We start from the raw sequence: 27,346 nt of genomic DNA, 5'->3' as shown, positions 1-27,346 counted from the left end.
ATTCCCAGCCGCCAGCCACCGGCCAGCCTGGCCAGCAGACCCCTTCCAGGGACAGCAGCGTCAGGCCTGCGGACAGAACCGTGTGTCTGAACAGCCCCAGCCGTGGTGGCGAGGGCGTTAACCCCAGCCTGTGTCTTCTCCAGCCCCCGACTTCCTGCTGGCATCTCCCGCGGCCAAACTTCACTAGGAAACGGACAAGCTGGGAGAGCGGCGATGGGCGTGTGGGTGGCCAGCAGACCTGGATGGACCAGCAGAACTGATTTCCCCGGGAACACAGCCACCTTGCATTTGACCGTCTTCCCCCGATGCCTTTCCATTCCTGGAACCCTGGCCGTGCCAGGCAGCCTTCCAGGCACTGGGGACAGAGAACTGGGTCACAGGGACAAGTCCTGTCCAACTGGGACTTAGACTCTAACAAGGAGCCACCGCAGGGAAATGTAAACAGCTACGCAGGATCATTCCAGATAGTGAGACAAAGCACGGCAAAGCACTGAGGGCGCCGGGGGCAGGTGAGGGGAGGAGCGTTTTGTTATCTCAAGCATGGTGGGAGGGCCTGATGAGGAAGTGGCATAAATGATGAGCAGGAGCCAGAGCCACCACGATCGAAGGGGGGGGGGGGTGGAGGGAGGGGTGGGTAGGGGCTTGCTGTGGTGCCGCCAGCACGTGCAAAGGCCCTGGGATGGGTGGGACTGGGTTTGGCTTGTTTGCAGGACAGTCGGAGCATGAGAGTGCTGGTAATGGGGCCTCAGGTGAGAACGGAGAGCTGGCGGGTCAGAGGCTGCAGAAGCGTGCCGACCAGCCAGGAGTCTGGATCTCATTTCCACGGCAGCTATGGGACGTCTCAGTCGGAGAGAGGCAAGCCTTGACTTACATCTGGGCCTGTGCTGGCTGCCGTGGGAGACCGGCCTTAGAGCACTGCACGTAACTCACGGGTCACGATTTCTTGACGAGTCAGGACACGGGAAGTGGTGGTGTCACCAAGGCTGTGCCCCGGTGCTGGGGTTCAGGTGTGAGTTCTGTGTAGTTCCATTAGGTCACGACTTGTTCACCTGGTGCGTCTGAATTTTTTCCCCAAGCTCGCGGCCTGACGCTTCATGCTGTCGCAAAACGGCACAAAAACACTCCTGTGAATCAGACCTCTGTACGACCTCTTAATAACAGCCTCCCCGTGACCCTGTGCCGTTCAGGAGCTCCAAGTGGGCGCCTTTCTTTCTCCTGGTGTCATGGAGATTGTCAGGTTAAACGCACACGCTGCACAGAGGGCGTGTGAAACGGAAAGGACCTCTTTTAAAGCTGACAAATACGACCTTGTGACAGCCTGTCATCGAAGCCCTAATTCATGCTGTAACATCTGGGGAGGAGGGAAAGAAACGAAAAGGCCGCGTTTTGGCTCAAGTATGCCGCACAGTGAAAATTAATGGGGAATAAACCAAGGTATCTTCCCTCATCACGGCATGTCCTTCCTGGTTTCCAAAAAGCCACAGGAGAGATTGAGGATAAGTGGTGCCCTCCCCCCCCCCCGCCCCCGCCCCAAGTAAATTCAACACTTGGTTCTCAGGGGGTCTGTGGTCTGAGACTGGACCTGGTGTCTGAGGTTCTTAGAGCATCCATCATCATAAAGCACACAGAGCCTTGTGGCCATTTTTGTCCACTTGTAAAACAAAAGTGGAATTTTCAGACAAAAGAACTCGTATCCTGAACAATTTGGGTAACGCTTTGTATCTGTTAGGGGTGTCTGTTCAAAGGAACAGAAAATGATTCAGCTTGGTGTAAGCAGACAAAAGGAATTGGGCTGCGTGACTGGAAACGAAAATATCAGCTTCAGGCACAGCTTGATCTAGGTGCTCAAATTATGGCGTCAGGACCCTGCTTCTCTTGGCTGTCTTGTTGGCTCTGTTCTCAGATGGACTCTCCCTTCCTGATGGCAACTGGGGCTCCAGACCCATCCTTTTGTCTTCAACTTTCCTAGTCCGGGGGGCAAAAGAGGAAGTGTCTTCCCAGGCTTCCATACCAGTCCGGTGTCTCATTCTCCACGGATGCAGCGGGGTCTCGTGGCCCTTCCAACCGGTCGCTGTATCAGGGGGTGGGATAGCACTGATTGGCCAGGCCCGGGTCACATTCCCATTACTCCTGAGCCGGTCACTGTCACTGTGGTGGGGAGGCAGGAGGAAGAGGGATGTTGTGTGCTAATTCTCCAGCCTGGGGCACATGCGTTCACCCCGACCCGCCACGAAGTCCATGATCCAGGGTGAGGGAGGGGAAGGCTCCCTGAAAAGTCACGGAGGAGAAAGTGGCAGACGCCAGCTGACGACAGACCCCACAGATGGGGTGCGTGTTACAAACGGCCCCCCTCTCTCTCCCCCTGCTACTTGTAGGTGAAAACAGAGCATGCCTGGCTCCAGCACGTGCTCGCCATAGTGACCAGAGAACGTGATTTGGCCGTGAAGGAGAAACGCCAGCTCCAAGCCAAGCTGGAGAACCTAGAACAGGTCCTAAAGGTAGGAGGGGACCCTCTGCCTCCCTTAGGGTCAGCGCGAGGGACGAGGCTGAGGAGCGGAAGGCGGATGAAACCCTGTTTGAAGCCATCATCCAAATTCAGGGCTCTCGGGGCTGTTTTTACCCTTTCCATGGCATCAAGAGCGATAAATAACAAAATTCAAATGTTTCTGGAAGCGGTCCCGTGAAACCAATGACGCATTCCCATTTCTTAGGATGCTAAACACAGCTGAGCGAGAGACACCAGGCGGGGCTCTGAGCAGAAATGGAACTTCCTCGTGGTGAGGACCAGGGGCGTCTACGCCGGTCCCAAACTTCATGAATTTTAAGCTGCTCCTCAGAGGTTGAATGACCTTTGTTATAAAGAGAACAGCTAAGTCAGAAAATGGCTTCATCGGGGTGCAGGGAACTGGACAGTCCTCGTGCATTTCTGACGCACTGGGCACCCCGTCAATGTTTAATGGGAGTTGGGGGGGGGTTGCTACCGATGGTGCGGAGTGAAGCTGAATGAATTCTCATTGAAGAAAAGTGTTGTAAAACGTAAAAGAATAAATTAGTCCTCACCTGCGGTCCTGCAATGTGGCACCTCCGTGGCCTGGGTCCTTTGTGGTTCCCACGCCACGCCCAGCACCCACTGCCCCCCGCCCCCAATCAAGAAGGGATTGTAATTCTGTCTAGGGCCCCATCTGGGGAAGCAGTTGGATCTCCAAGGGAAGCAGATTGGTGGCTGGCAGGGACTGGGGTGAGGTGGGAAATGGGGAGCGGCTGCTTTTCTTTCGGGGTGACAGAATGTTCTGGAATTTGTGTGACGGTTACCCACCCTCGCGAATTTACCGAAACCGTTGCTCTGTACGTGTCCGAGGGTGAGCTTGATGGTGTGGGAGTGCTGTCTCAACTAAAGGTAGAGATGGCTGGGGGCTCAGTGGGTTAAGCTCTGGGTTTCCGCTCAGGTCATGACCTCGCGGTTTGTGAGTTCGAGCCCCACACCAGGCTCTGTGCTGACAGCTCGGAGCTTGCTTGGGATTCTCTCTCTGCCCCTCCCGTGCTCACACACTCTCTCAAAAAAAAAAAAAAAAAAAAAGAGATGGCCTGCTTGCCGGTGGTCACGAGGGGTAACCCAGCTGCATATGTGGCTGTCAGCCTGTGCCCACCTCGCCTTCCCTGAAGGACCGGCCGGGCTGGCTCGGACCTCCTGCCTCCCACCATGTGTCGCCCTAGACAGATGAGGCCCTGCCGGGCAGTCGTTCATCTCCACGGCGCAGACTACCGCCTGAGGTCTCTGAAGCCACGAGGCGTGGTCTGTGCCACTCTGCCTTCGGTGCCCGGACAAAGTCGGTGTTGGGTGAACCCCGTGGCGGCTGGGCTGGGAATCCCCGGCCATGCCCTGGGGCTCTGCCGAAAGCCTGCTGGATTGGCGTCGTCGTGAAGGGTAGTGCAGAGCAGCGGTTCTCAGCAGGGGTGACTTTGCCGCCCAGGGGACGTCTGGCGGTCTGGAGGCGTTTGTGATCGGCACGACTGGGGAGGGGGCTCTGGGTGTCTAGCAGGCACGGACCCCCACGAGCACAGGGCAGGCGATCAAGTGGTGCTGAGGCGGATAAACCCCGTGGGTAAGCTTCCCACTGCTGGGGTAACAGAGGCTGCGGCCCAAACACAAGTGTCCTACGGTCCAGGGGGCCCGGCATCCCAAATCCGGGCGTGGGCAGGGCACTCCTTTCCGAAGGCTTTGCGGGGACTCTTCCATGACTTTTCCACCTTCTTCTGGCTGCACACGGCCCCTACCTCCACCTGCAAACCAGCGATGGGGCGTCTTCTTTGCTCTCTGACACCTGCCTCCCTCGTGCACGGACCCTGTGGTCACGCTGGGCCCATCGTGTGGTCACGGTTTCCCCTCAACACGCTTCGTTACACCTGCAGGGTCCTTGTGCCATGGGACGCGACACACTCCCGGGCCCCAGGGACTGGGAGGGACGCGTCGTTGTCGGCCGACCCCACCCTAGACGATTAGGAAAGTGAACAATAAGGCCGGTCCTCTCTGTGGGCACAGGAGGCCTCATTTATGGCTTCAGGTGTGTGAAATTCCCACGTGTCCAAACCTCCGTGTGTCCCCGCCTGCCTCTGCAGCAGGTGGACGGTCGTGGGTCTCCACCAGCGGCGTGGAGCCCGCCGCCCTTCCCGCCTGAGCCCGGGCTTGAACCTCGGCACAAGGGCCTTGCACACATGTACATGTCCCGGTTCTGTCCCTCGTCCCGTCCCTCGTCCCGTCCCTCGTCCCTACAAACAGCCCTCAGTTTGGCGGCCCTGCCTGTCGGCCCTGCTTGCCGGCGTGTCCACCCTGTACGCTCGTACGCCCAACGTGACGGTGCGTCGGCCCTGCGTGTGGGCGTGGTCACCCTGCTGTGGGTGTGTCGGCCCTGCGTATGGGCGTGTCGGCCCTGCGTGTGGGCGTGTCGGTCCTGCGTGTGGGCGTGTCGGCCCTGCGTGCCTGCGTGTCGGCCCTGCGTGTGGGCGTGTCGGTCCTGCGTGACGGCGTGTCGGCCCTGCGTGTGGGCGTGGCCGCCCTGCGTGCCTGCGTGTCCACCCTGCGTGACGGCGGGTCGGCCCTGCATGTCGGCGTGTCGGCCCTGTGTGCCTTCGTGTCGGCCCTGCGTATGGGCGTGTCCGCCCTGCGTGATGGCGTGTCTCCCCTGCGTGTGGGCGTGGCCGCCCTGTGCGTTGCGAATTGCCGTGTTCCCATCAGGGGAGAGGGATGGATTCGCGCATCTCAGCGGCGTCTGTGTGGACGAGACGCACGGCGGATCCCAAGCCCACGAGTTACGTGACAGCTGCGTCCCCCGTTCATCCCCAAGTGTCGACGGAGCACTGACCTCGTTCGTCCCACCTTTCAGGCCGCGGGGACACGGCGGCCGGCAGGGTGGCGCCAACAGAGAGCGTCGAGAGCGGTGTAGGTGATAGGCCGTCAGGCGGCGGTGAGCGCTCTGAAGGGAAACGGGTCAGGGTGCAGGAGCGGGAAGGGATGTGGTGGCCCTGCGGGGTGGCCTCTCCCGGACGTCCCGCTGCGCGGAGGGCCTTGTCAGTCCTCAGGGGAGGAGCGCTGCGGGCGTTGGGGAGCACACAGGGCGGGAGCACACAGGGCCTGGCGGCCGCCGCTGGACACACACCGGGATCGGCGGGACGGCGCGCAGACGGTGGGGGAGGGGCAGGCGGCGGAAATGACGCGACTGGGGTCAGCTGGGGCAGAGGCCTCCAGGCCAAAGCAGAATTCCAAGATAACGGAACGTGTCCTGAGGGTCGTCGGACACTGTATCGGTCACGTATTGTCGCAGTACTGCCGGGCCGCAAAGCACCCCAAGGCCTGTGGCCGGGAACAGCCCCCCCCCGCGTTGCTTACGAGTCTGTGGGCTGGCTACGCGGTGCGTGTCCTCTTGGCCGCAGTGGCTGAACGCTTCCCCGCGGCCGGCCGGCTCTCGGCTGGTATCTGCTGGCTCCGGGCGGGTGACCTGCTCCGTCCTCCGGTGGGCTCCCTCCGGCTCGCGATCGCCGCGTAATCATGCACGTTGCAAGGGGCGGAGTAACAGCCCGGCTCGTGGGGCTGTGCGGTCCCCCGCCAAGCTCGTGGGCTCAGGGCAGGACAGCGTTGGGCACGCTGCGTGGGCAGCTCGCCGCAGAGGCCACCGGCGTGTTGGCGGGTGACAGAGTGCATCTGCTGTCCCGTTGGTGAAGGGGTCACTCCTGTGGCCATGCGAAGCCTGGCGTGAGGCGCGGGAGACGGATGGGGAGCCGCCCTCCGGCCCGCCGGAAGGGCGGCCTACCCCAGGGGGCGCAGGGCAGAGCCAGAGGTGGGTTTCCGAGGTAAAGTCAGACCTCGGGAGGGCCTGGATGTGGGGCGGGACAGACGGGGTGGCAAGGACAGGGGCAAGGGCTGGGCTGTAAGTTTTCGCTGTGACGCAGCACGCCGGCCATGGGGGCCGGGGGTCACGGTCACCGTGTGTTGGAGATGGGGTGCCCGGTGGCCGTGGGATCCTTTGTGCGGAAGAACCCCGTGGCCTCACTGCAGAGACCATCCTGCTGGTCGTCCAGAAGGCGGCTCCGTTCAGCTAGAGATGACGCCTGTGGCGGAATCAGTTCACCGGGTTCGAGTGTGATGCTCGGACGGCACTGCTGGCACCTGGTCACCTGGCCACCTGCTGGTCCCAGCCGGCTCGTGCCTGACGCCATCGTGAAAGCCCTCGAAGTGACGGGCGGCAGAGGGGACGTGCCGCTCGGTAAACGAGGCCCACCCGCTGCGTGTTAGCGCGGTGTAGCTACGGGCCCTGGCTCCGTGCCCGGGGTGTCTCGACTGATAGCCGGTCCGTCGGTCACGTTCCCAAGTTGCCTCTTTTTGTTTCCAAAGATCACCGATCTTCCGCCGGCCTGGGCGCTGGTGATTCCGTCTAAAGGTGCCCGTGACTCTTGTCTGATGGGGTGTAGTAATTGGCTGTGTACATCACGGGTCCACTGACACACGGCCCTTCCAGAGACCCGTCTGCCATGCCAGGGGCTGCCTGGTAGCACAGGCCTCAAACGGCCGGAACAATACGACCCCGTGTGCCAGCTGGAAGGGGAAGCGGGTTTCGGGGTGCCTCGGACACTTCAAGAGCTCCTGCAATCGCCCTGCTGAAAAACCCAGCGGGACCCACACCCAAGGACACACGCGTTTGTTCAGCGGTATTTAACGGGCACCTAATATGTGCCAGACGCTCCGGGTGCTGGAGAAAAGGGACCTAAGTCCACACCCTCGATTCAGGCCAAGTTTATCAAGACACTAATGTTTATGTCGGGTGGGGAGAAGAACGGGGGGGTAAAGACGCAAATGCCCGTTTGTCTGCAGTGCTTGGGGAAGCTGCGTGATGCTGTGACATGTGGGCAGTGACCTGGGGGGAGGGAGGGAGTGTGCAGAGCAGGTACCGAGGCTGAGTCGGGTGGGTGCCTGACATGTGTGAGGAACGACGAGGGGCCTGAGTTGCAGAATAGGAAGCAGATGAGGTCAGGGAGGCAGGGAAGAGCCAGGAAAGCTCAGGTCTTGAAGACTGAGCCACACTGGCCTCCTAGTGCTTCTCTGGGCATGCTCCATCCACCCCAGGGCATTTGCACTCGTGGTGCCTGTTGTGTGACGGCTTTTGTCCCGATCACCCACAAGGGGACGATAGGTGCCGTGTGGGCAGCTTCCCTGTCTTTTCTGCTTATCAGCAAATGCCCGGTGCCCACGCAGGCATAGAGAAGCCACATAACAAGCGTGGGCTAAGTCACACACAGGCATGGGATATTCTTAAGTCTGCCCGGTGGAACCGGTCACTTCCAAGCGACCTGCTCACAATGGCCAACAGTGTGAGGCCCTCAGCTTTCAGAGGCCTTCAGATGTGCCCTCCCTGCGTTATCCCCCAGAGCCCATTCTCCACACCGCAGCCACAGCCATATTGGCAAAAGAACACAAGACTGCTGTTTACACCTAGCAAGTGCTTCTTATTGCCCAGAGATTAAAATCTGCACTCTTACTACAGACCCCAGCCGCTGCCCCCGACCTAGTCCTTTACCCCAGCTCCTATCCAGACCCCTTCACCCTGTGCCTACCCATGCTGGTCGTCTCTGTCTTTCTGGAACATACGACACCTGTTTCCACCTCAGGACCTTTGCACTTGCTGTTTGGAATGCTGTTTCCCTCAGCACTTTGTTTCTGTCTTGGTCTCGTGTCCCTTCCTTGGCGATTCTTCTCCCGATCCTCTTCTCCACAGGAGCTACTGTCCTGCCCGTCACCGCCACGTTGCCTGAATACATTTTCTTCAAGACACCCCGTCTTCTTTGTTTTGTTTACTTGCGTACTGTTGGTTTTCCCTCCCAAAAGTAACACACTTGAGAGAGCCTGTTTCAGTGCCTAGGACAAAATCTGGCATATGGTGGGCACACAGTAAATACCAGTCGATTGAGTAGATCGGCGAACGAGTGAATACAGTGTGAGCGTCCCCGTTGCCAACGCTCTCTGTGCCGCGGGGGATAGCCGTGGACTTGAAGGCCGGCAGCCAGGGGAGCTTGTCGGGGCGGATTGCTTCTCTGGGGTTTGCCAGTGCTCTGCAGACACGCAGCCGCAAATCAAGCCCTGTCTCCTCCTGGCACAGACAGAGCGTCTCCAAGAGGACAAGACGCTGCAGCGCTCGCGGCTCCTGGCCTGCGCGAGCCTGGCCGGGGGGCGGTCTGACATGGACGCCCATGCCGCGCTCTGCGCCCGCATGCCCAGCGGTCCTGGCAAGTGTCTGACCTGGTGGCAAAAGGGAGCAAACCCATGTTTTCTTCCTCCAGCTTCTCGGGCTCTAGGATATTCTGCAAGAAAGCCTCGGTGTGTCCCACGTGGACTTCCCGTTGCCCGACAGTCACGGCCTTCTAGATCCTAGCGTGCCACCAGCTCCCGTGGAAAGGGAGAGCCGCTTGTGGCATCACGGCCATGCGTCCAGCCAGGCACAGCCGCCTCCGTCTTCTCTGGCTTCTGGTTCAGGGCCCGGGAGGTGGTTCTGTTTGTCAGATCAGAGATGTCCCTCTGTAGTCAGGAGAGGACGAGAGCCCTGGCAGGGGACAGCGTCCTGTCCCAAGGAGAGCTCAACACAGACACCGCTGAGGAGCCACAAAGCAGGGAGGGACCACTGTCCCCCCTGAGAGGGCACGGCCACCGTCCCCTCCCAACCTGGGGGCAGTTCCTGGGGGCGGGGCCGCAGCCGTGGAAACTGCAGGGCGGCACAGTGGGGTGAGCGGTGTCCCCCACGGTCACGTCTGCTCAGAGCCTGGCTGGGGGACCCTGTCCGGGAAGAGGGCTCGACAGGTGGAACCCAGCAAGATGAGACCACACGGGAGGAGGACGCAGCTTACCCGAGCCTGCCGCGTAGAAAGGGGGTTTGGAGACACAGACGTGGGAGGCACACTGCGGGAGGACGGGTCACAGACGGGAGTTATGGGGCCGAGGCTCGCCAAGGGCTGGTGGCCATCGGCAGAGGGGCCCTGCCCTGAGCCCCTGGGGGAGCCTCACCTGATTGCCCACACCTGATTGCAGGCCCCTTCAGAAAGACTGCGGAGCGAGGCTGGGTTTTATCCTTCTTTTTTTTTTAATTTTTTTAAATGTTTATTTATTTATTTGTTTATTTATTTTTTTAAACCTTTATTTATTTTTGAGACAGAGAGAGACAGAGCACGAACGGGGGAGGGGCAGAGAGAGAGGGAGACACAGAATCGGAAGCAGGCTCCATCAGCACAGAGCCCGACGCAGGGCTCGAACTCACGGACCGCGAGATCGTGACCCGGGCCGAAGTCGGCCGCTCAACCGACCGAGCCACCCAGGCGCCCCGTAATGTTTATTTATTTTTGAGACAGAGATCGAGCACAAGCAGGGGAGGGGCAGAGAGAGAGGGAGACACAGAATCGGAGGCGGGCTCCAGGCTCCGAGCTGTCAGCACAGAGCCTGACGCGGGGCTGGAACTCATGGACTGTTAAATCATGACCTGAGCCAAAGTCGGACGCCCCACCGACTGAGCCACCCAGGCGCCCCCTGTCCTTCTTATAAATCATGGCTTGGTCGAGGCCGTCCTGCACGCTCTTGGTCAGACACACGGGACGCCCGCGGCAGGTTCCCCGTGACTTGCTCAGTCTCCCTTCAGTGACCAGCTGGAATTCACGGCACCCTGTGCCAAGTCTGCAAGTTTGACCTGAGCACGCAAAAATGTTTTTGATTAATTAAACTCAGCGTGTTATGGTTTATGATTCAAAGGAAAAGGGAAAAAGCATCGGGGACCAGATTTTGTTCTCGTAATCAACAGATTAGTCCATTTAAATGTACGTAATCTAAGGCTTATTTTGTTAATGAACAACTGATTATCTGGGATTAATAAGTGATTCTCAGAGTAACAAGTAATCTTCCTCATCCGCGGCTCGTTCCCCATGCCCCTCCCGTGTCCTTGCACCTGCCCGTGGACATGCGTCCCTGGACCTGCTGCCGTTATCAGCTGTATTTAATGTTTTCTGGCTCCTTTTCTAAGTTCTGATTCTCAAACACCAATAACACCCTCCGGGGTTTTTCTGCAACATGAGAATAACGTTTAGGGCTCCGTCTCCAGCAAAACCCTGGATGGGCCTGATCCAGACAGCGATAGTATTGTCTAGATGTTCAGACACTAGCCGCAAACAGGAAATTTGCTGCTCTGGAAGCTTCCCTGTCCACCTCCATCTCCGTGGGGAGAGGCTCTGCAAGCGGCCGCGTGCTCGCTGGCTGGTGGTGTGGACGCACGCGTGTCCTGCCCTGTTCTGCACCAGCGAAAGGGATACTTCGGATCAGCGTGCCGTCCGTGAAAACTGAGTCAGGTCCACACTAGCGGCCAAAATGTGTATTCAAGTGAGGGCTGTGCCGTGCCGGTTTGCGTGCACACTGGACCGTGCCAGGGGGATTGCCTCATTTGCTCCAGATCTGCCCGCTTTCCTCACCTCTAACCACCCGGCCCGTGTACCCCTGCACCACAGAGATGCACACCAGGCCGGCTGCTGCCTCAGTGAGCTTTCCCTGAAACTGTGCTTGACTGGCGCCTTGTCGTCCTGTGGGTCTCGGTCACACGTCACCTCCCGCTCCAGCTTGAGTAGAGTCTCTGCTCCCTCCTTCTCCCTCTGCACACGCCCCTCCCCCCCCGGCCTGGGGGGGCCCCCCAGCTTTTATCGGTCCCTGAAACTCTGACTTATTTGCTAGGTTGCCTGTTTATTTCCTGCACCTCTCCTCCACTGGTGGAACGTATGCTTCACGAGAACAAAACTCATCTTTGACTTGTTCGGTAACGGAATAAGTGTCCTGTAATTATTTTTGGCTAAGTGAAAGGACGTATCCAGGAGGTAAAGCGCGTCTCAGCAGGAGCCCACAGCCACTAAAATGAGAAGTCCAGCCTCACTGATTCTCCGTTTTCCCGCCCACCCAGCTGCTGTGTCCAGAAGCACGCAGCCCTTCTCCTTCATCCTGACCAGGCCACGGTCACACCAGCCTTCCTTTACCCTCACGCTCGCTTCGATTCTTTCTACCACGGGACCTTTGCACACACCATTCCCTGTGTATGGAATGCCTTGTTCCTCCCCGTCCCCCAAACCTCCACTCATGGGTCACCTCCCCAGGGCTCATGTACCTGTGCGTTTAGACTCTCAACATTGAGCACCTCTCCATGGGTTTTCGTGTATTTGGATTTAGTCATACCTGAGACAACCAGTACGTAAAGCGGGAAAGTAAGCTGTGTTCCTGTTTCCACACTCCACCTGGGAGGTGCGTTATCGTTCTGAGTAGACTTTTTTTTTCTTTAACGTTTGTTTATTTTTGAGAGACAGACACAACACGAGCAGGGGAGGGGCAGAGGATGAGGGAGACACAGAATCCGAAACAGGCTCCCGACTGAGCTCTGAGACCCGATGTGGGGCTGGAACCCACGAACTGTGAGATCATGATCTGAGCCGAAGTCGGACGCTTAGCCGACTGAGCCACCGAGGCGCCGCTGAGTAGGTTTCTTAAACGTAAACGTGTGTATTGAGATGCCTGGAGCCACCGCTAAAAGTTACATGAAAATTTATAGCCAGACGCTCAATAGATACGTTGAAGTAAAATGCTGGAAACCGTCCAGACAACCCACAAGAAGGCAGGGAAGGGGAAGCAGAATAACGAAAAGGACAGAAAAAATGGGAACAGGTAATAAAATGGCACGCTGAAAACACACTGGTCGTTACATTAAACATAACTCTGGGTAGGTCCCCTCGAATTAGTAAATGCTTCATCCGGTCCTCGCCACAGCCTTGGGAAGGCGGGCTTTTGCCTCCATTTGATAAGCAGGCGTGTCGGGGCCCAGGGAGGCCCCTTCCCGAGAGCCCCCTGCGTGCACTCTGGCTGACCGTACCCTCCGCCTGCCGCAGTTGGGGCCGCTGGGCACCGGGAGGAGGGGCCCGAACTACTCTGCTCGGGTCGAGTGCCCCTGTCCCTGTGTCTCTGCCTCCTCTGGGGTCCCATGGGGAGCGGGGGCCAGTCCGCGGGACTAAGGACACGTGGGGAGTGGGGAGAGAACCAGGGTTTTGTCAGAGGGGCTTCCCCACCTCCCAGTGTTTTGCAGCACGAGACTCCGGTCCTCCGGCTAAGACCCGTCTCAGCTCCCAGAACGTACGCGGCTCTGTGTCCGTGCCGGTTCTCGTCATGAACGAGTCTGAGTTGCAGAGATGGGACAGGACATCACAGGACCCGGGGGACAGACAGCCTCAAGCGCTTCCCCTTCCTCACGTCTGAAGGCGTGAGCTCGGGAGATGCTGCTCTTGTCGCCGCCAGGTGTCGTGTGGAAAGAGAGCGTGTGCAGAAACGGCACCCTGTTGCCGCTGCGCGTCCAGCCGCCCGAATGTGGTGGTCAGCGCGTCGCCGGTAACTCTCGTGGAGGGAAATCGGTTTTTCCGTAACTTCTTTGCGCAGGCAGGGAGGACCCGGAGCAGAAGACGCATCTGCCTCTGCCCTGACACCGGAGGGATAGCGCGGTTTGCTCCACGCGTGATCGCGCTGTCTGGCGCCCAGGCTCCCGCCGGGAAGGTGGGCCACTTAAGTGCTGGCGCTGATGTCGACATCCAGCTGTGGCGTCGCCACCTGAGAAATAAATCGCGCCACAGACAGCGCTCTCGACAGGCGTTTCCTGCTGTGGCGGATAACCCTTGGTACTTTTTAGATGCGAAACGTTCCGGTGGCACGCAGCACGTGGCCTTGCCGTTGGGAGGCTGTTGGTAAAAGGAAGTGAAGGCAAATGTTGGGAATTTGGCGGGAGCTTTGTCTTCGGGGGAGGGCCGGGGTTTTCAGACTCCGTGAGAACTCGTGGCCCCTAGCGCTCCCGGGGACGGCCGGAATCATCTCGGCTCAGGAAACGGGAGGGGTGACAGTGTGAACCGTCTCCCGGGAGCCGTGCACGTGGGTCCAGCGGCCTGAGAGCTTCGCAGGCAGTGCGTGCAAAGGGCTTCCCTCGGCTCCTCTCGCAGGGAGCCTCCCACGAGCACGGGAGGGTCCCTTGGGAAGCCTCCTGGGGAGCGGGGAGCTGGGCTGTCTGGGTTCAGGTCCTTGCTTGATCATTTCCTCGCCGGGCAACGTCGGGCAGGTTGCTTCACCTCCCTGGGCCTCAGTTTCCCTCTCTGTGAATGGGAGTGAAAATACTGCCTGCTTCAGGGGTGGTTGTGAAGAGGCAGTGGGTCGTGTGTGTGAACCGCTTAGCACAGCAGTCCTTCCAGAACTCGTGCTTGGCTACGGCGAGGATGCCGATGTCTGGGGCCGGGAAGACCAGGCCGGCAGTCTGCTTGCAGGGACAAGAAGGGCGTATCTGCACAATGTACAGGACAAGGAGGGCTTGGTTGCTGTCCCCCTGGGTCCCTGACCTCCAGTTTATACTCTTTCTGCTGCGGAGACGGTGTCAGTTACTTCTGGAAAGCTCCTTTGGCTCTCTGGCTGTTTCGTACCCCAAACAGGGAATTGAAACAGCCCCAAAGCTGTCATGATCCACCAGCTGTCTCTTTATTTTGAGAAGCAAGACTAAAAAATCATGAAGCGTCAGTGCATAATGTAAGACATTATGGAATTAAATTTTGTGGCAGCCGTAAATGCTGTTGAAAAATATTTTAGTTTGGACAATTTGGGGTAAAGTTCACCGAAACTTTTGTCAAATACTTCGAAGAAACAAAAGAGGAAAAGCATTAGTTTGTAAAGTAGGAAATAGGAGAGAGAGGTGAAGCTTCAGGCATGGCTGAATCACGGAGCTCTGATGAGGTCACCAAGAATAGTCTGTCTTTGTGTTTTGTTGCTGCTTGCTTCCGTGTCGGTCCAGAGAAGGTGAACTTTGATTGGGCCTGGGGCACAGGTGGGTGTGTGAATAGTTAGGAGGGAAGCAAACCCCTGGGCACAGGGACCACCCTAATCGGAGTCAGGGAGGCGGAAATGACCTCGAAGTTGTTCCTGGGACACCAAAGCCGGCCGCCGTGGGGGCACTCGGTGGCCTGCCTAGGGGCTGATTGAGAAGCCTGAACGGTAAGGGAAGTGGAGAAGGCTACGATGTCAAAGCCGCTCGTCCGTCACCCACCCGCCGAGGTCTCCGCAGAAACCGGGAAGACAGAGGCGAACGATAGACCCGAAGACATGTGTGCTTCCCTTCTACCTCGTGTCTGGAACATCGACTATCGAGTCGAGGGGTGACGTCGGAAGTAAAACGGGAATGTGTTCGTGGCTGTCATAGCCTTCGTAGCCTTCGAGAAAGTGGGACTGGCCCAGAAGTAGAAGGGCACGGAGCAGAAGAGAGCCGCCACGCAGAACGTTGCAGATGGCACTTGTGGGGCAAGGATAGCGCGTATGTCCATGCGAGGTGCTGCCGACGATGCGCCGGGAGTGAGGGTGCTGCCGCGTCACGTCACGTGCTGAGTGGTGACGGAGACCGGCGGCGGCGGGGCGGGGCCGCAGGGGAGGGGCTCCCGCACAACCTTGGATTCTGGACGCCGCGGGCCAGGGACGCCCTAGGCCCTGCGGGTATCAGTCGACCGAGGTGTGTCCGGCAGCCTCGGGACCTCAGTCCAAGGCGGGAGGAGGGAGGACAGAGGGGAAACGTACAAACGCAGTCATCTCTGGCCGGGATAAGTGCTGTGGGGGGGCGGGCAGCCACGGGGGGACACGAGCCAGCATCTCAGGCGCTGGGAGTGGTACGCTCTATGATGTGCGACGGCGAGCTGGGGGGAGGCCAGTGGGGCCAACGCAGTGAAGAGGGGGAAGTAAGACGTGAGGCAGAGAAGTGGTCCTGTCACAGAGGAGCCCGTCGGCTGCGGGAAAGAGTTTGGGTTTTGTTCTAGAAGCCTCTGGCACCCACTGAGTGCTTCAAACAGGAGCACGTGCGTCAGGGTCCCCCGGAGAAAGAAGCGACCGGGTATTTATAGATCCGCGGATGTGAGAGGAGATTTAGCGTAAGAATTGGCTCACGCGGTCATGGAGGATGAAAAGCTCCTTGATCTGCGGTCCACGAGTCTGAGTCTGGAGGTCCGACTGGAAGTCCCGACCCGAGTCTGGAAGGAGGAGACCCAGGAGCACAGCTGTCCGAGGGCAGGAGGACGGATGTGTCTCCACACAGGCAGAGAGAGCGAATTGGCCCTTTGCCACCTTTTTGTCCTTCAGGGTCCCCAGAGGGGTGGATGGCGGGATGGGCTCCTTTCCTCTCCCACCCATTCATAATGCCAGTGTCTTCTGGAAACCCCTCCCAGAAGCGCCCAGACGGAACGCTTCCCCAGCTCTCTGGGCACCCCTATGCAGTCGGGTGGACACATAGAGCCATGGGGTGACTTCTGTCCTGGAGAGCACACCCTGGTCTCACTGGGGGGGGCCTGTCGGGGGCAGGAAGACCAGCTAGCCGTGTGTGTGGTTACGACCCAGGTCAGAGGTGACGGCGGCTGGCCTGGCGGTGGCGGATATGGAAGATCATGCAAACGGAAGGATCTCGCAAAGCTCTGGATGTTGAGTGGGAAGGGACAGGGGACCAGGGACGACAGCCAGCTGTTTGTCTGGAGAGACAGGTGGATGGTGGTGCCATTGCCGAGATGCGCAGCCTGGGGGGGAGGGAGGAGGGTGGTTTGGGAGAGAAAACCCAGAACTCGGTTTTGCACAGGCTAAATTTGAGATTCCTCCTGTCCGTGCACGTGGAGAGGGTGAGTGGGCAGTTGGCTACCAGCAAAGACATAAGCGTTTCCTTCGGAAGCATGAGCTTATAAATGGCAAGTCCAGCCGTGATGCGGGACGGCCACACGGGAAGGAGTCTGGCAGCCCCCTGTGTTGAGGGACCACGCAGGAGGGAGGGAGGCGGGCAGGCGTGGGGGTCCGGGCAGGAGTGGAGTGGGACCGTCCTGGGGGATGTCGGAGGGGGGGGTGTCAGCAGAGGGGTAAGGAGCAGGGAGCGAGGGGGTGGATGCCTCTGGAGCCGCATCGCTGAGAAGGGAGGCAGCCGGGGGGGGGGGGGGGTTTGAAGGGACACGTACGATCCAAGTTCCCGCCACTGTGTTCTCCTGCCGTGGCATCACGGTGAGCCTCAGACGCCGTACCCGCGAGGGACACGTGTTTGTCTGCACGTGTGTATTCCGGACAGCTCCTTCAGCTGACTGGTTCATCAGCCTGACACGCGTGGAAGCCCTTTCTGTCCCCGTGGTTTTCGTGCCCTGGGCGTCCAGGCAAGAAGCCCACGGAGGGGCCGCGGCCCCGCCGCACCCCGTGACCCCGCACCCCGCACCCCGCACCCCGCGGCCGCACGCTCAGACCACCTCCGTGTTCGCTGCGTGTTTCTCACGAAGCCTTGAACCCTCGTAAGCAAAGTGGTTTCCTCCTTCCACTAATCACTTCCTTCCCGGAGCTAAATAAAGATTACGCAGGCCGCATGTGGCCATGCCGAATCCAAAATAAACAGAAGCACAGAAATTAGCTGGAACAATGGTGTCATTAAACAGCCACTTAATTGTTCATGCAAAGCAGGTTGGCTCTGGGAGCCTGCAAATGCTCCCGAGCCCCCAGGTGGAGTTTCACAGTGCAGACGGCCCTTGGTAGGGGCCCCGGGCCAGGAAAGGTCCGTGAGTAGGCGGGGCCGTGACTTTGAGGCCTGACACCCCCGGGAAGGTGGGAAGGGCTTCAGGCGCTGCCGTGGCCGTGCTGTGTGGCCCTGGGCGAGTTGTTGGGCTTCTCTGGGCCCGTTGGCTGCCGCCAGCATCAGGGGTGGTGTGAGCACAGCGAGTGCTCCGTAGACGGCGGCGAAGCCGCTTCTCGGCCGCCGTCTTAGCGGTGCCGTGGTCCCAGCCGCTTGTCCCGTGGGAAGAGGCCCTGCTCCCTACAGGCTCCACGGTTCCCCGTGTATCTGGAGCTGCCAGGGCGGCGGCACGGGGCTTAGGGCCGCGCCATGTGCACGAGGCTGGTGGGGGCGGATGGGGCTCAGTGATGCTCCGGGCGGCAGGTGACCCGGGACGCTGTCAGGCGCTGCTCCCCACTCGTGAGACGTGCGCAGTAGCTCTGAGGGGCGGGGGCTGACTCGTAACTGACTCATCAGCACCAGTCATGTCACTTGTCGGTAATTGGCCACTGACAAATGGCTGATGCTCGTGAGTAATTAATCCAGGAGAAGAAAATGCACGAAGTGGTTAAATCACCAGCCCAAGCTCAGAGCTGGGATTTGAACCCTGGCAGTGTGGCTGTTCGGTGCCGCGTGCTGCCCCTTTACTGCCCCGAAATGCAGAGGCGGGTCTGCGCTGCCACCGCGGTATCTGTGCTGTCCCCACAGGCACCTGCCGGAGATGCTTGGAAAGTTCCAGCAGCTAGGAAGAGGCCAGTGTGGCTTCACCAGCAGACAGTGCCCAAACCCGAGATTCCCAGGCTCCCTCGAGCCTGACTTGAACCCCGGACAGCCACTTGCCAGCTGAGTGATGAGCGAGGACAACCTCCCCGTGCCTCAGTTTCCCCCGTGTAGAATGGGGGCGGTGATAGTGCCCGTCTCCTGGAAGATTAGGAGGATTACAGGGCCCACGTCACCCTAAAAGGCTCAGAAGCAGACCCACCGTGGCGGCAGAGATCTCTAACCTCTGGCTGTCACTCACAGGAGACGGGGGAGGAATTCACCTCGGCTCACGCGCCCATGGCATTTGAAAGAGAAGGGAGGGCAGGGGGGAGGGCTTGCTGGCATCCCAGGAAGGGGAGGGGGCCGGGACAGCCAGAGCGGGACTCCCAGCCCCCGCCCCGCCCTCACCCTGTCCCCCTGCAGCACATGCGCGAGGCCGCGGAACGCCGGCAGCAGCTGGAGCATGAGCATGAGCAGGCCCTGGCCGTTCTCCACGCCAAACAGCAGGAGATCGACCTGCTGCAGAAGGTGAGCGGAGGGCACGCCCGGGGCGGGGGGCTGCCCACCCGAGTCTCCCTCCCAGGCCGGCAGAGAGCGGCTCCCCTCCCTCCCGCTGCGGGGACGTTTCGGACATCTGTACTCCCCTGAGTGACCCAGGTTCCCGTGCTTGCCCGCGAACACGCGACGCTGGCGGGCTTGTGGGGAAAAGCACGCTCCCCACACGCAGCAGTGGCGGCACGAGCAGCCTGCCAGCGGCGGTGATCTTGACCGTGCGACCTTCCATTCAGGCAGAATGCCCTGCTCAAGTCCGTTTGTTTGTTTTTTCCGCACTGCTCTGTGTGGGCTGGGGGTGGGGAACCCCCCTCCGAGGGCGGGGGTTTGCACTGTGGTACACCCGGACCGCGGACCGGGACGGCGTCATCTTGAAAGGAGTAATTCAGGTTTACATCCGCTGCGTTGGGGACAGTTTTGTGATGTGTCCGTCGTTCACTGAGCAAACCAAGTCTCAGGGCAATATTTACAGCATGGTCTCATTAGCAGAGGAAGAGAGAGGGAGAGAGCACAAAGATGGAAGAGAAGGAGAGGTTAAGAAACGAGGAGGAAGAAGAAAAAACAGAGGGGAGGACTGAGCAGATCGGGGGGCGTCCCCGCCTCATCTCCGTCGCTGGCGATGGTCCTCGTGTCTCTCTCCACGTGGGGCTTGGGGTCCCAGGGCTGGGTCTCGTTTCCTTCCCGAGGCCCCGTGTCCCACCCGGCCGGCGATGGGAAGGAATCTGCCGGCACGGCCTCTCCCCGAGGAGCCTGGGAGCATGTTTCGCACCAGGTGGGGAACGCCCGAGGCCGCTTCTCCACTCGTTTATTGGGACCGCGTGTCGAGGATAGACGTCATGAAGCCGGTGCTGATGGGGACGGTCGGCCGTACCGCCTGCCGTGATAAGTTGGCTGGCGCACCGAGAAGCAACATTGCGTCACACGCCATCCAGAAAGGTATTGCTCGCCGGCGTCCGGGCAGCGACATTGCTCTTTCCTTGGCTCTCCGCACGGAAGGGACTTTGGGTGCCTGGACCCAGCTGCCCTGCTGGCACCTGCTCCCCGCGGCCCTGGAAGCCGCAGCCCCGGCCCGGCGCCTCCTGCACACACAGTGAGCCTGCGGAAACACAGACATCCTGCCAGGAGGGCGACAGGTCGCTTTTTCTCAGCAGCGCATTCTCCGGGAGCCTGGAGTTTTATTTACGAAGCATCTGATGCCAGGGAACGTGCACCAGAGCCGGTCCTGTTATTCCTCTTCCCCGGCACGTCGTCCACATTCCTGTCTCCTTCCCCTGCATTCATCTCAGTCTCTATTCTGGACCCACTGATGCCTCACCAGTGGTGGGAGCAGAGGAGGAGAAACTCGTGCAAAGCACAGTACGGATTTTGTAACTTCCTACCACTCTGAGTGTTAGAGCATTTGAAGAGCAAGGTCTTGAGGGCAGGGCCTCCGGGCAGGGCCCCACCAGCGTGAAGCTTAGGTCAGTGGGAGGCATGGGTCGTATGAGTGCTCGGGTCCCCTGTGCCCGGGGAAGGAGGCCCCAGGAGGACACAGGTCATGCCCGGCAGGCAGGGGGCGCATCCCTGGCAGGTGCCACCGAGCCCCAGGTGCTCTGCAGGAGCTTGACCTCATTCCGAGGCAGAGGGTTGAGGCAGGGGTTAGCGGGTCTGATGCACCCTCTTCGAGCATCGCGCTGGGGATTGGTGTGTGGACAGGCAGGGAGGCCCGTCAGCCGCGGCCATGAAGCCTGGTGTCCGGGACTGGGGCAGCAGTTGCAGAGGGGACACGCAGACACATCCCAGTACCAATCAGGAGGGTGACCAGTCTGCTTATGGGCTGTGGTAGGAGGGGGAGGGGCGTGCGGGGATGTCCAGGCTGGTCTGGGCTCGTTGGGCTTCAGACATCAGTGTGGATCTGGAGAGAAAGTGCCGTGGCTGATGTGGTTCTGGACGTGCTGAGGCCCAGGCTCAGGTGCATCACGATGGGAGGAGGGGCTCCGGGTTGTACGTGGAGGAACAGCCGTGGATGTCGTGACGCCCTCAGGTGACCCATCATGCATGTTTTCATTTTCTGGGAAAAAGACCGTGGAGGGGGCATTTCCTTTCCACATAAACATCGCAGGGCCGCAAAGACCTGTGGACGGGCTGGGCCAGTGTCGGGGGTGGGGAGGGGGGACGCTGGGGCTGGGAAGTCACGGGGTCACATGTCACAGGAATGAGAAAGGGCTAAGGAAACAAATGGCATCTTTACCCTAAAGGAGGCCGGGGGACAGTGTTTAACAAGCGTGATCTCGGTTCGAGCCTGTTATGACCCTACAGCGTGTACCAGCATCATCACCCCATTTCTGAATTGAGGAAGTTGAACTCCGTAGAGGTCAAGGAACCTGCCAAATGCCGTACGGCTCGTAAGCGGTACAAACTGGATTTGCGCTGAACCCGCCAGGCCAGGATGCTGCCCCATAAGGCTCAGGGCCGACTGAGGTCTGGCTCTTGTTCCCCTACCGCAGTAAAAGTACCAGAACCATCCGCGGTCAAGGCTGAGTCCCGGGAGACAGCAGAGTGGTTTGGGTGTCCTGTCTGACTACGGCTCCCCGGCTCTCTTGAGCCAGCTCCCCACCGGACCCCCACCTTCCTCTTGCCGATGAAGTGGCTCTTGCTGTCACCCACAGAGGGACGTCATGTCAAGGGCCGGTCCTCTGTCCTCATCCTCTCTGACCCAGAGCAGTTTTGGGTGGTCCGTCCCTCCCTGCTCCAGGACACCGCCCTCTCTGGTCATCTTCCATCCACGCGGATCCCCCATAAACGTCCCGGGTATTCCCCACAACTCGGCCCGCAGACCACATCTCCTCTCCCGTCTACGCTGGCTCCCGGGGCGACCCCGTCTGGTCCTGGGGGTCTAAGCGCTGACTGTGTGCCAGCTGCCACACTAGCTCTCCACGCTGGCTTGTGAACCCACTGCCTTCATCCAGCCCTCCTCCTGACCCCTCGGTGCCTCGGCACAGATTCCAAGTTGAACGGCGGCCTTGGCAGGACCTGCTCTTCACCTGCCCTGCCCGGCTCTGCAAATAGCGGGGTGTCCTTTTGTGCACGGCCTTGCCTTTTCCCTGGAGTTAGTTGGCTCTTTCTGTTGGTCTGCTTAGTTCTGTGTGTCCGCCCCTCCCTCTCCCCCAGACTCTCTGCCAGAGCTGCCAAAGTGCTCTCAGGATGGTCACCCGTGGGGAGGCGCTAACCCCACTCGCCCCAGGAGTCTCCTGCCTGGAGCCCCAGCCTCCCTCCACCCACACCGGTTTCTCCTGGGGATGCAGAGCTGGGCCTGGGATGCCCTTCGCCCACGTCTGGGGGCCGCCCTTCACACCTGTCTCTGCTTTGTCGGATGGTCTGCTGTCCTGGATCCTGCCGTGTCCCTTTCTTTGCTGGGCAGCACGTGTTGGGGGAGGCAGGTGTATCATTTCCCTGGAAACACGGCGGTGCCTGGAGGCTCACGCGTGGCTTCAGCCTCACCTCTGGCAGGGACCCGGGACCCACACCTTCCCTGGGGTGCCTCCCTCCCCCTGGAAGCTCCGCTCTTCCATCTGCCCAACGCGGTGCTTGAGAGAAGGAAGCGGAAACGTTGCCGAATCAACAAAAGCAAGATTCAGGTGCCCAAGACTGTCGGAGTGAGAATCTGGGTACGGTAAGGCCATCCGGCCGGCCCGTGGCTCTGGTAGCTGGGTGGAGGCAGACTCTAAAAATACAAAAGGCAGCCGAGTAGGGCACAGCCCCATCTCTGGGCAGCCAGGGGCCTGGGCTCTGCTGTGGGACACCTGTCCTGGAAATCAGGGGGCCAGGAGCTCAGTCCAGAATCCTTGCTTTCATCCATTCAACGAACAATTCAGGAATCATCAAGCACCTTGTGTCGGTGACGTTTCAGGGGCTAGTGACACAGTAGTGAGGGAGGCAGGGTGTGAAGAGGCCAGGGACAGTGACACTGAACGTTCTAAATGTGCAAAGTCCTGTTGTGTGTGCATGATGGAGGACCACCGACTGACCCTGACCCAGACCCACTGCCCGGGAGGCCTGCTCGCCTCTCCTGAGTTCCGGCTCCCGGCCTCCTCGTCTCCCGCGACCCCTGCTTCCCTTGTCAGGCTGCGGCCACGCTGGCCTCTCTGTTCTTGGCCACGCCAGATCGGCCCCCTCTCAGATCTCCGCCTGGGATGCCTGGTCCCTGGATGATGCAGAGCTGGCTTACCTTTGTGCCTGAAGTGTCTGCCCTGCCAACTTGCCTGAAACGGGCTCCCCTCCCTGCCCCCGCCCCCTAGAGCGATGTGTCATTTGCTCCCTGCCATAGACCTGCCGATCGTCCGTCTCCGGAGAGGAGTGTCTGCACTCCCAGAACACCGCCCCGCACGTAGCAGGTGCTCAGCAAACATGGCCAGCGAGGCGCCGAAGGCACTGGACGGGGAAAGAGCCGTGATCCGTGAACGCCTGTGGAAGGGATCGCGGAGACGTGGCTCCGCCCTCCCCACGACCTGCGAGCGCCGGTCCCCCAGAGGTCTGGTTCCCAGACCCCGAGCCCTCTCTAGGTGACCGGTGCCCAGACCCCAGCCTCTCTGCTGCTTCAGACTTTGGAATTCTCGTGCAAGTGACGTCCTTGCCTGATTACAATAGCCGTGACGATAGTCTAAGGGCTTTTCCGTATTTAAAATTCATCTGTAGACCTGACCGATGTTCCTGTGGTTCAGAGCTGCTCCCACGTGTGAAACGGTGGCTTTCCCTGCGCTGTCACCGGATTGTGCCCTGAGAGAAGCTGAGCCCACCATGCGCGTCGTGACCCGTGCTTTGCCTACGGTCCAAGTGCTTTTCCTGGATGCTTGGGATCTCGCTGTTGTGGATGACAGAGGATCACAGACCGACCCTGACCCTGCGTTCAGTCAGTGGGGCCCCTGCTCCAGTCCTGTGTGCTCCCGCAGTGCACACGCGGGGTACCCGTGTCTGTTCATCCGCTTCCTCAGCTCGGATGTGAGGCTCCTTGTAGCCCCCAGCCCGGTTCCGTGACTGCCGGCCCCTTGTCCGCAGCACCCGCGATGCCCTCACCTGCCACATCCTCACCAGCACCCGCTAGTCGCCACGGTGACTGGACGTCAGGTGTGCGGTCCGCCCCAGCCCAGGGTCCAGACCTTGACCTCAGCCCGTCTGCACCTCTGTGCCTCCCTCGAAGCCAACGCACGTGCCGCTGTGAGAGCCTACTGCCCTGGACGCTCGGTCCGCGGGACGACAGCCCCCTTCCTCTGACAGCGGGCCCCTGGGCCCCTCTCCACAGTCACCATGTTCTGTAGGAGACGGTGCCTGCGTGAAGGTCGCAGCTTCCCCGCAAGCTCACGGTGGCCCCGAAATGAGCTTCGCTTAAGCTGCTGCTTAGATGTTTTGAGAATTCAACGCTGCCAATTTTAACTGTTAATTTTAACAATCTATTCTGATTGCCCAAATGGCCCAGCTCGCGATAGCCTATGAAAACGAACTCCTGATTCTCTCTCGAAGCCGGAAACCGAGTCATTACCGCAAACTTGGCGGAGTTTTCACAGACCGCCTCGGGGTTTTTTGTTATTTTTCATCCTGCCAGTTGGAAACTATCTTTGACTCAACTGGCTCAACGGTGGGGTTATTTATATAATCTCTGTACGTTCTCCGGATGGCTGTCTCTTTTACCCTGTTTTGTTATTTATCGTGGCTCTCATTTCTGCTTTGAAAGGAACGGTTGTCAGCACTCTGAAGATTGCACCGAATTCAAGAACAGTGTAATTCATCCGGGAGTCTGTTCGCTTCCCCAGCTCTTGAAGCCCCTCCTGGGGCATTGGCGCCCACGAGGTGCCTGTGGGTGGGAGTCGGCAGGAACCTCAGGCTGCTTCATGGTGTCCGACACGCCGGGAAGCCGGGCTCCCGCCTCCTCCCGAGAGGCTGTTAAGATAACACTGTCTGGATTCCTTGAGACGTTGGGTGGCCCGTCCCCATTTACTCTGCCAGCGCCTGGAGATGACGTTGCTCTAGAACCGAGAGTTCTAGATGTGAATCTCAGTTGAACACATGGATCCTTCACTAGTGCTCGAAATTCTGAGGCAGGTGCCTTTGGTGGTGGGAGATAAACCTCTCCAAAGACCCACTTCTCAGTTCCTTTGGGAATGAACCCAGTGTCAGGGGGCATCCGTGCGGCCACAGCGGGTGGGGACAGGCTTTCCCTCCCAGTGTGGGATTCAGCCTCGGGCTCTCACCGAACCTCAGTGCTTCCAGCTTTAAAGCGGGAAACGTTGTATTCTCAAACGGCTGATGGTTGTGTCCCTTAGGACTCTTGGTTGTGAGGGACAGAAAACAGAAAGGGAATCTTAGTCGAACACGCAGCCGAGATGGGCTTCAGACGCGGCTGGATCCAGCCCGCTCCTGCCTTTGCTCTCCTCTGCACTGGCTTCATTTTCGGTGTCCAGCTGGAGGCCACTGGCTGCTGCAGCCTTGCCCCTCAGGTCGGCCGACAGCTGTGGCGCTCCACGCTGTCCTTGACTCCGGCTCGGGTCCAGCAGGCCTGGAGTGTCTGTCCCCTCTCCCCCAGCATCCCCAGGCAAGGCGTCTTTGCTGTAACCTGGCTGCACGCCTGCCCTTAAACAGCCAGTGGAGTCCGGAGCTGTTATGCTCACAGTCGGGGGGGCTGTGGCCCCAGAGCACTCAGGACCCTTCCTACAAGAGGGGGCCGTGAGTGCCAGGCAGGCAGGCGGCAGACATTCGCTGGCATCACGAGGCCAGACCCGGGGCCAGAGGGGACGAAGGACGATCACGTTACGTTTCAGTTTTGCGTGAACTCCCCACTTGGCTCAGGCAGCAGCCGTCCTGGGAAGCTGGTTTAGTGAAACTCGTAACATTTCTCATTCTGTGAAGCAGATGGCTTTGCTTCAAGTAATTTGAGGAGGCCGCCCCCGCCATAGGCTGAGCCGCCGGGAGCCTGCCAGATGCCCGGGGCCCCCGTCTCTGCCTGTCCTTGGGGCCCGGGGACACTGTAGCTGACCTTCAGCTACCTGCGGGTCAAGTCTGCATGACGCTGAGGGCAGTGAAGGGCACCTGGGGAGACGGTGATGCCCTCCGAGGTGGCAGGCAGGGTTGTCCTGCTCTCCTGGGTCCAGCCGCCTTTCGCGTGTGGCCGCCTGTCAGGACCGGGGCCTTCGCCCTGTGCTCCGTCCGGCCCGTCCCTTTGTTGCCAGATCGGGGCACGCTTTCTGGGTTTTACGAAGAGCATCACGGCCGGCCAGAATTCCTTCCGTCTTTTCCGGAGGAGAGAGAATTCAAAACCGACCTAGCTCCTCACCACTGGGGGGGCTTCTTAGGGGGGAAAAGGCGGCGACTCGTGCCTTGATGATGCAGACATCGGTCTGAGGGTCTTTTTCTTTCCCCTGCTTTAACCCTTGACTCTTCTCTCTTTGCCGTAAAACAGGCTCAGGTTGAAGCTAAGAGAAAGCATGAAGGTGCCGTCCAGCTGCTAGAGGTGAGTGCCGGGGTCAGCCGGCTGCCCTCGGGGGTGGGCGGGCCCGGGGACAGGCATGGCATTCACGCCTCCCAGAAGCGGGCGACGGCTCCGAGCACCCACTGGGAGCCGGTCAGTAGCGCTGCGTGCCCGTCCCTGCATGGGGTCCACACGCACAAGCAGGCCGAAGCCACGTCCCCGTGGCCACACCGCCCGCCCCGGGGGCGGGGGCCTCAGATGGGACCTGCTGTCCCCTGCGGGCGCCTCTCGGGTGGCATGTAGGGAGGATGAGGTCGCGCTCTCACGCGGGAATGAGGAGAGAGAGCAGGTGGGCCACCCCCCTGGGCGCCCTGCCCGCAGGTGAATTGTGCAGGGCACACTTTGGGGGACGGCGCTGATCCCGGGGAAGCCTTTGGCAGGTGGTATCTGGGGAGGCACTTGCAGAGCTAGGAGGGGGACGACGTCGGTGATGAAAGCGGTGACCGGCATCCGAGGTGCCGCCTCAGCGCCGCCCCCAGTGAACGCAGCGTAGGGCCTCCCTGCAGCCGGTCCTGCTGGCGCCGGGGGGGCTCGGCAGCGAGCCGTGCAAAGTCCCACCCGCGTGGGGTCCTGGGAGGAGTGACCGCACCTCTGTCCCTCGCGCGGAGCCCCACGGCTCCCCAGGAGTGGCGGACGGGCGGGTCTGGACGGAACTCAGACTCCCTCCGAAGCCCAGCCACCTGCACGCTCTGTGCGTGATAAATGGGAGTAACGACCACGCCAGGCCCCCCGCCCACGCGGACACAGGTCAGACGGTTAGCGACCCCCTCGCTGCAGACGCACGGGCGTGGGTGACGTCGGGCCTGCCATCCCCAGGTACGGGACGCGGCTGTCCCCCGAGATGACCTCGTCCTTCACCCACAGGGGACCGGCGGCCACGGACCACCGCGTGCACACCTCTTACGTCTCTCACGTTGCCTTTCAGCGTCTGTTCCTCCCGCAGGGAAAGGTTGCTTCGCTACCATCACGTGTATTAGAATTGATTTTTTGAGAGCGTCCGTTAGCTAACGAGTAGCTGGAGGGGTGAGTGTAACGAATGGCAGTGGGAGATACACAACCTGAGAGAATGGACGCAGACCCCAGGTGGCCTTGCTGCTCCCTGACAGATGATCTCCGCCCCTGCCTGAACACCGACCCCCCCCCCGCTGCCATTCACATCATCTCCTGGCCGCAGGTCTGCTTCCTCCGCCATCACCCGGAGCCCGCGGATTTCATGTCTCTTGTTCTAACCCGCATTTGGAGCTGCCCGCCGCGGCCCCGCCACCCGGCGCCGGTGGCCGTGCATGCTTTGGGATGTGGTAGCATCATAATGTGCTTTGGGTTTAACGAATGGAAAAGGCCGTGCAGATGTGCTGAGAATCCTCTGTCTTCTTTTGTTCACAACACCTTCCTGTGATTGTGTCCTGCT

At 60.0% G+C, this 27,346-nt stretch overlaps 1 protein-coding gene across 17 annotated transcripts in view; it reads left to right on the top strand.

Annotated features, from left to right (window-relative positions):
* Positions 1 to 27,346, top strand: part of RIMBP2 (RIMS binding protein 2) — a 221,268-nt gene that overhangs the window by 130,454 nt on the left and 63,468 nt on the right. For 15 of the 17 annotated variants that reach the window (XM_058691506.1, XM_058691504.1, XM_058691505.1 and 12 more), the window contains 3 exons: positions 2,376 to 2,498; positions 18,312 to 18,416; positions 25,870 to 25,920. In XM_058691506.1, the coding sequence (XP_058547489.1) occupies positions 18,315 to 18,416; positions 25,870 to 25,920 (153 nt within the window). In that variant the 5' untranslated portion in view covers positions 2,376 to 2,498; positions 18,312 to 18,314. Of the gene's footprint in view, positions 1 to 2,375; positions 2,499 to 5,211; positions 5,463 to 18,311; positions 18,417 to 25,869; positions 25,921 to 26,341; positions 26,962 to 27,346 lie in introns of those variants that run through there. The other 2 variants (XM_058691510.1, XM_058691512.1) reach the window with 2 other exon arrangements.

This window comes from Neofelis nebulosa, chromosome 11 (genome assembly GCF_028018385.1).
Source record: "Neofelis nebulosa isolate mNeoNeb1 chromosome 11, mNeoNeb1.pri, whole genome shotgun sequence".
Lineage (NCBI taxonomy): Eukaryota > Metazoa > Chordata > Mammalia > Carnivora > Felidae > Neofelis > Neofelis nebulosa.
This window is presented reverse-complemented; position numbering and strand designations above follow the sequence as displayed.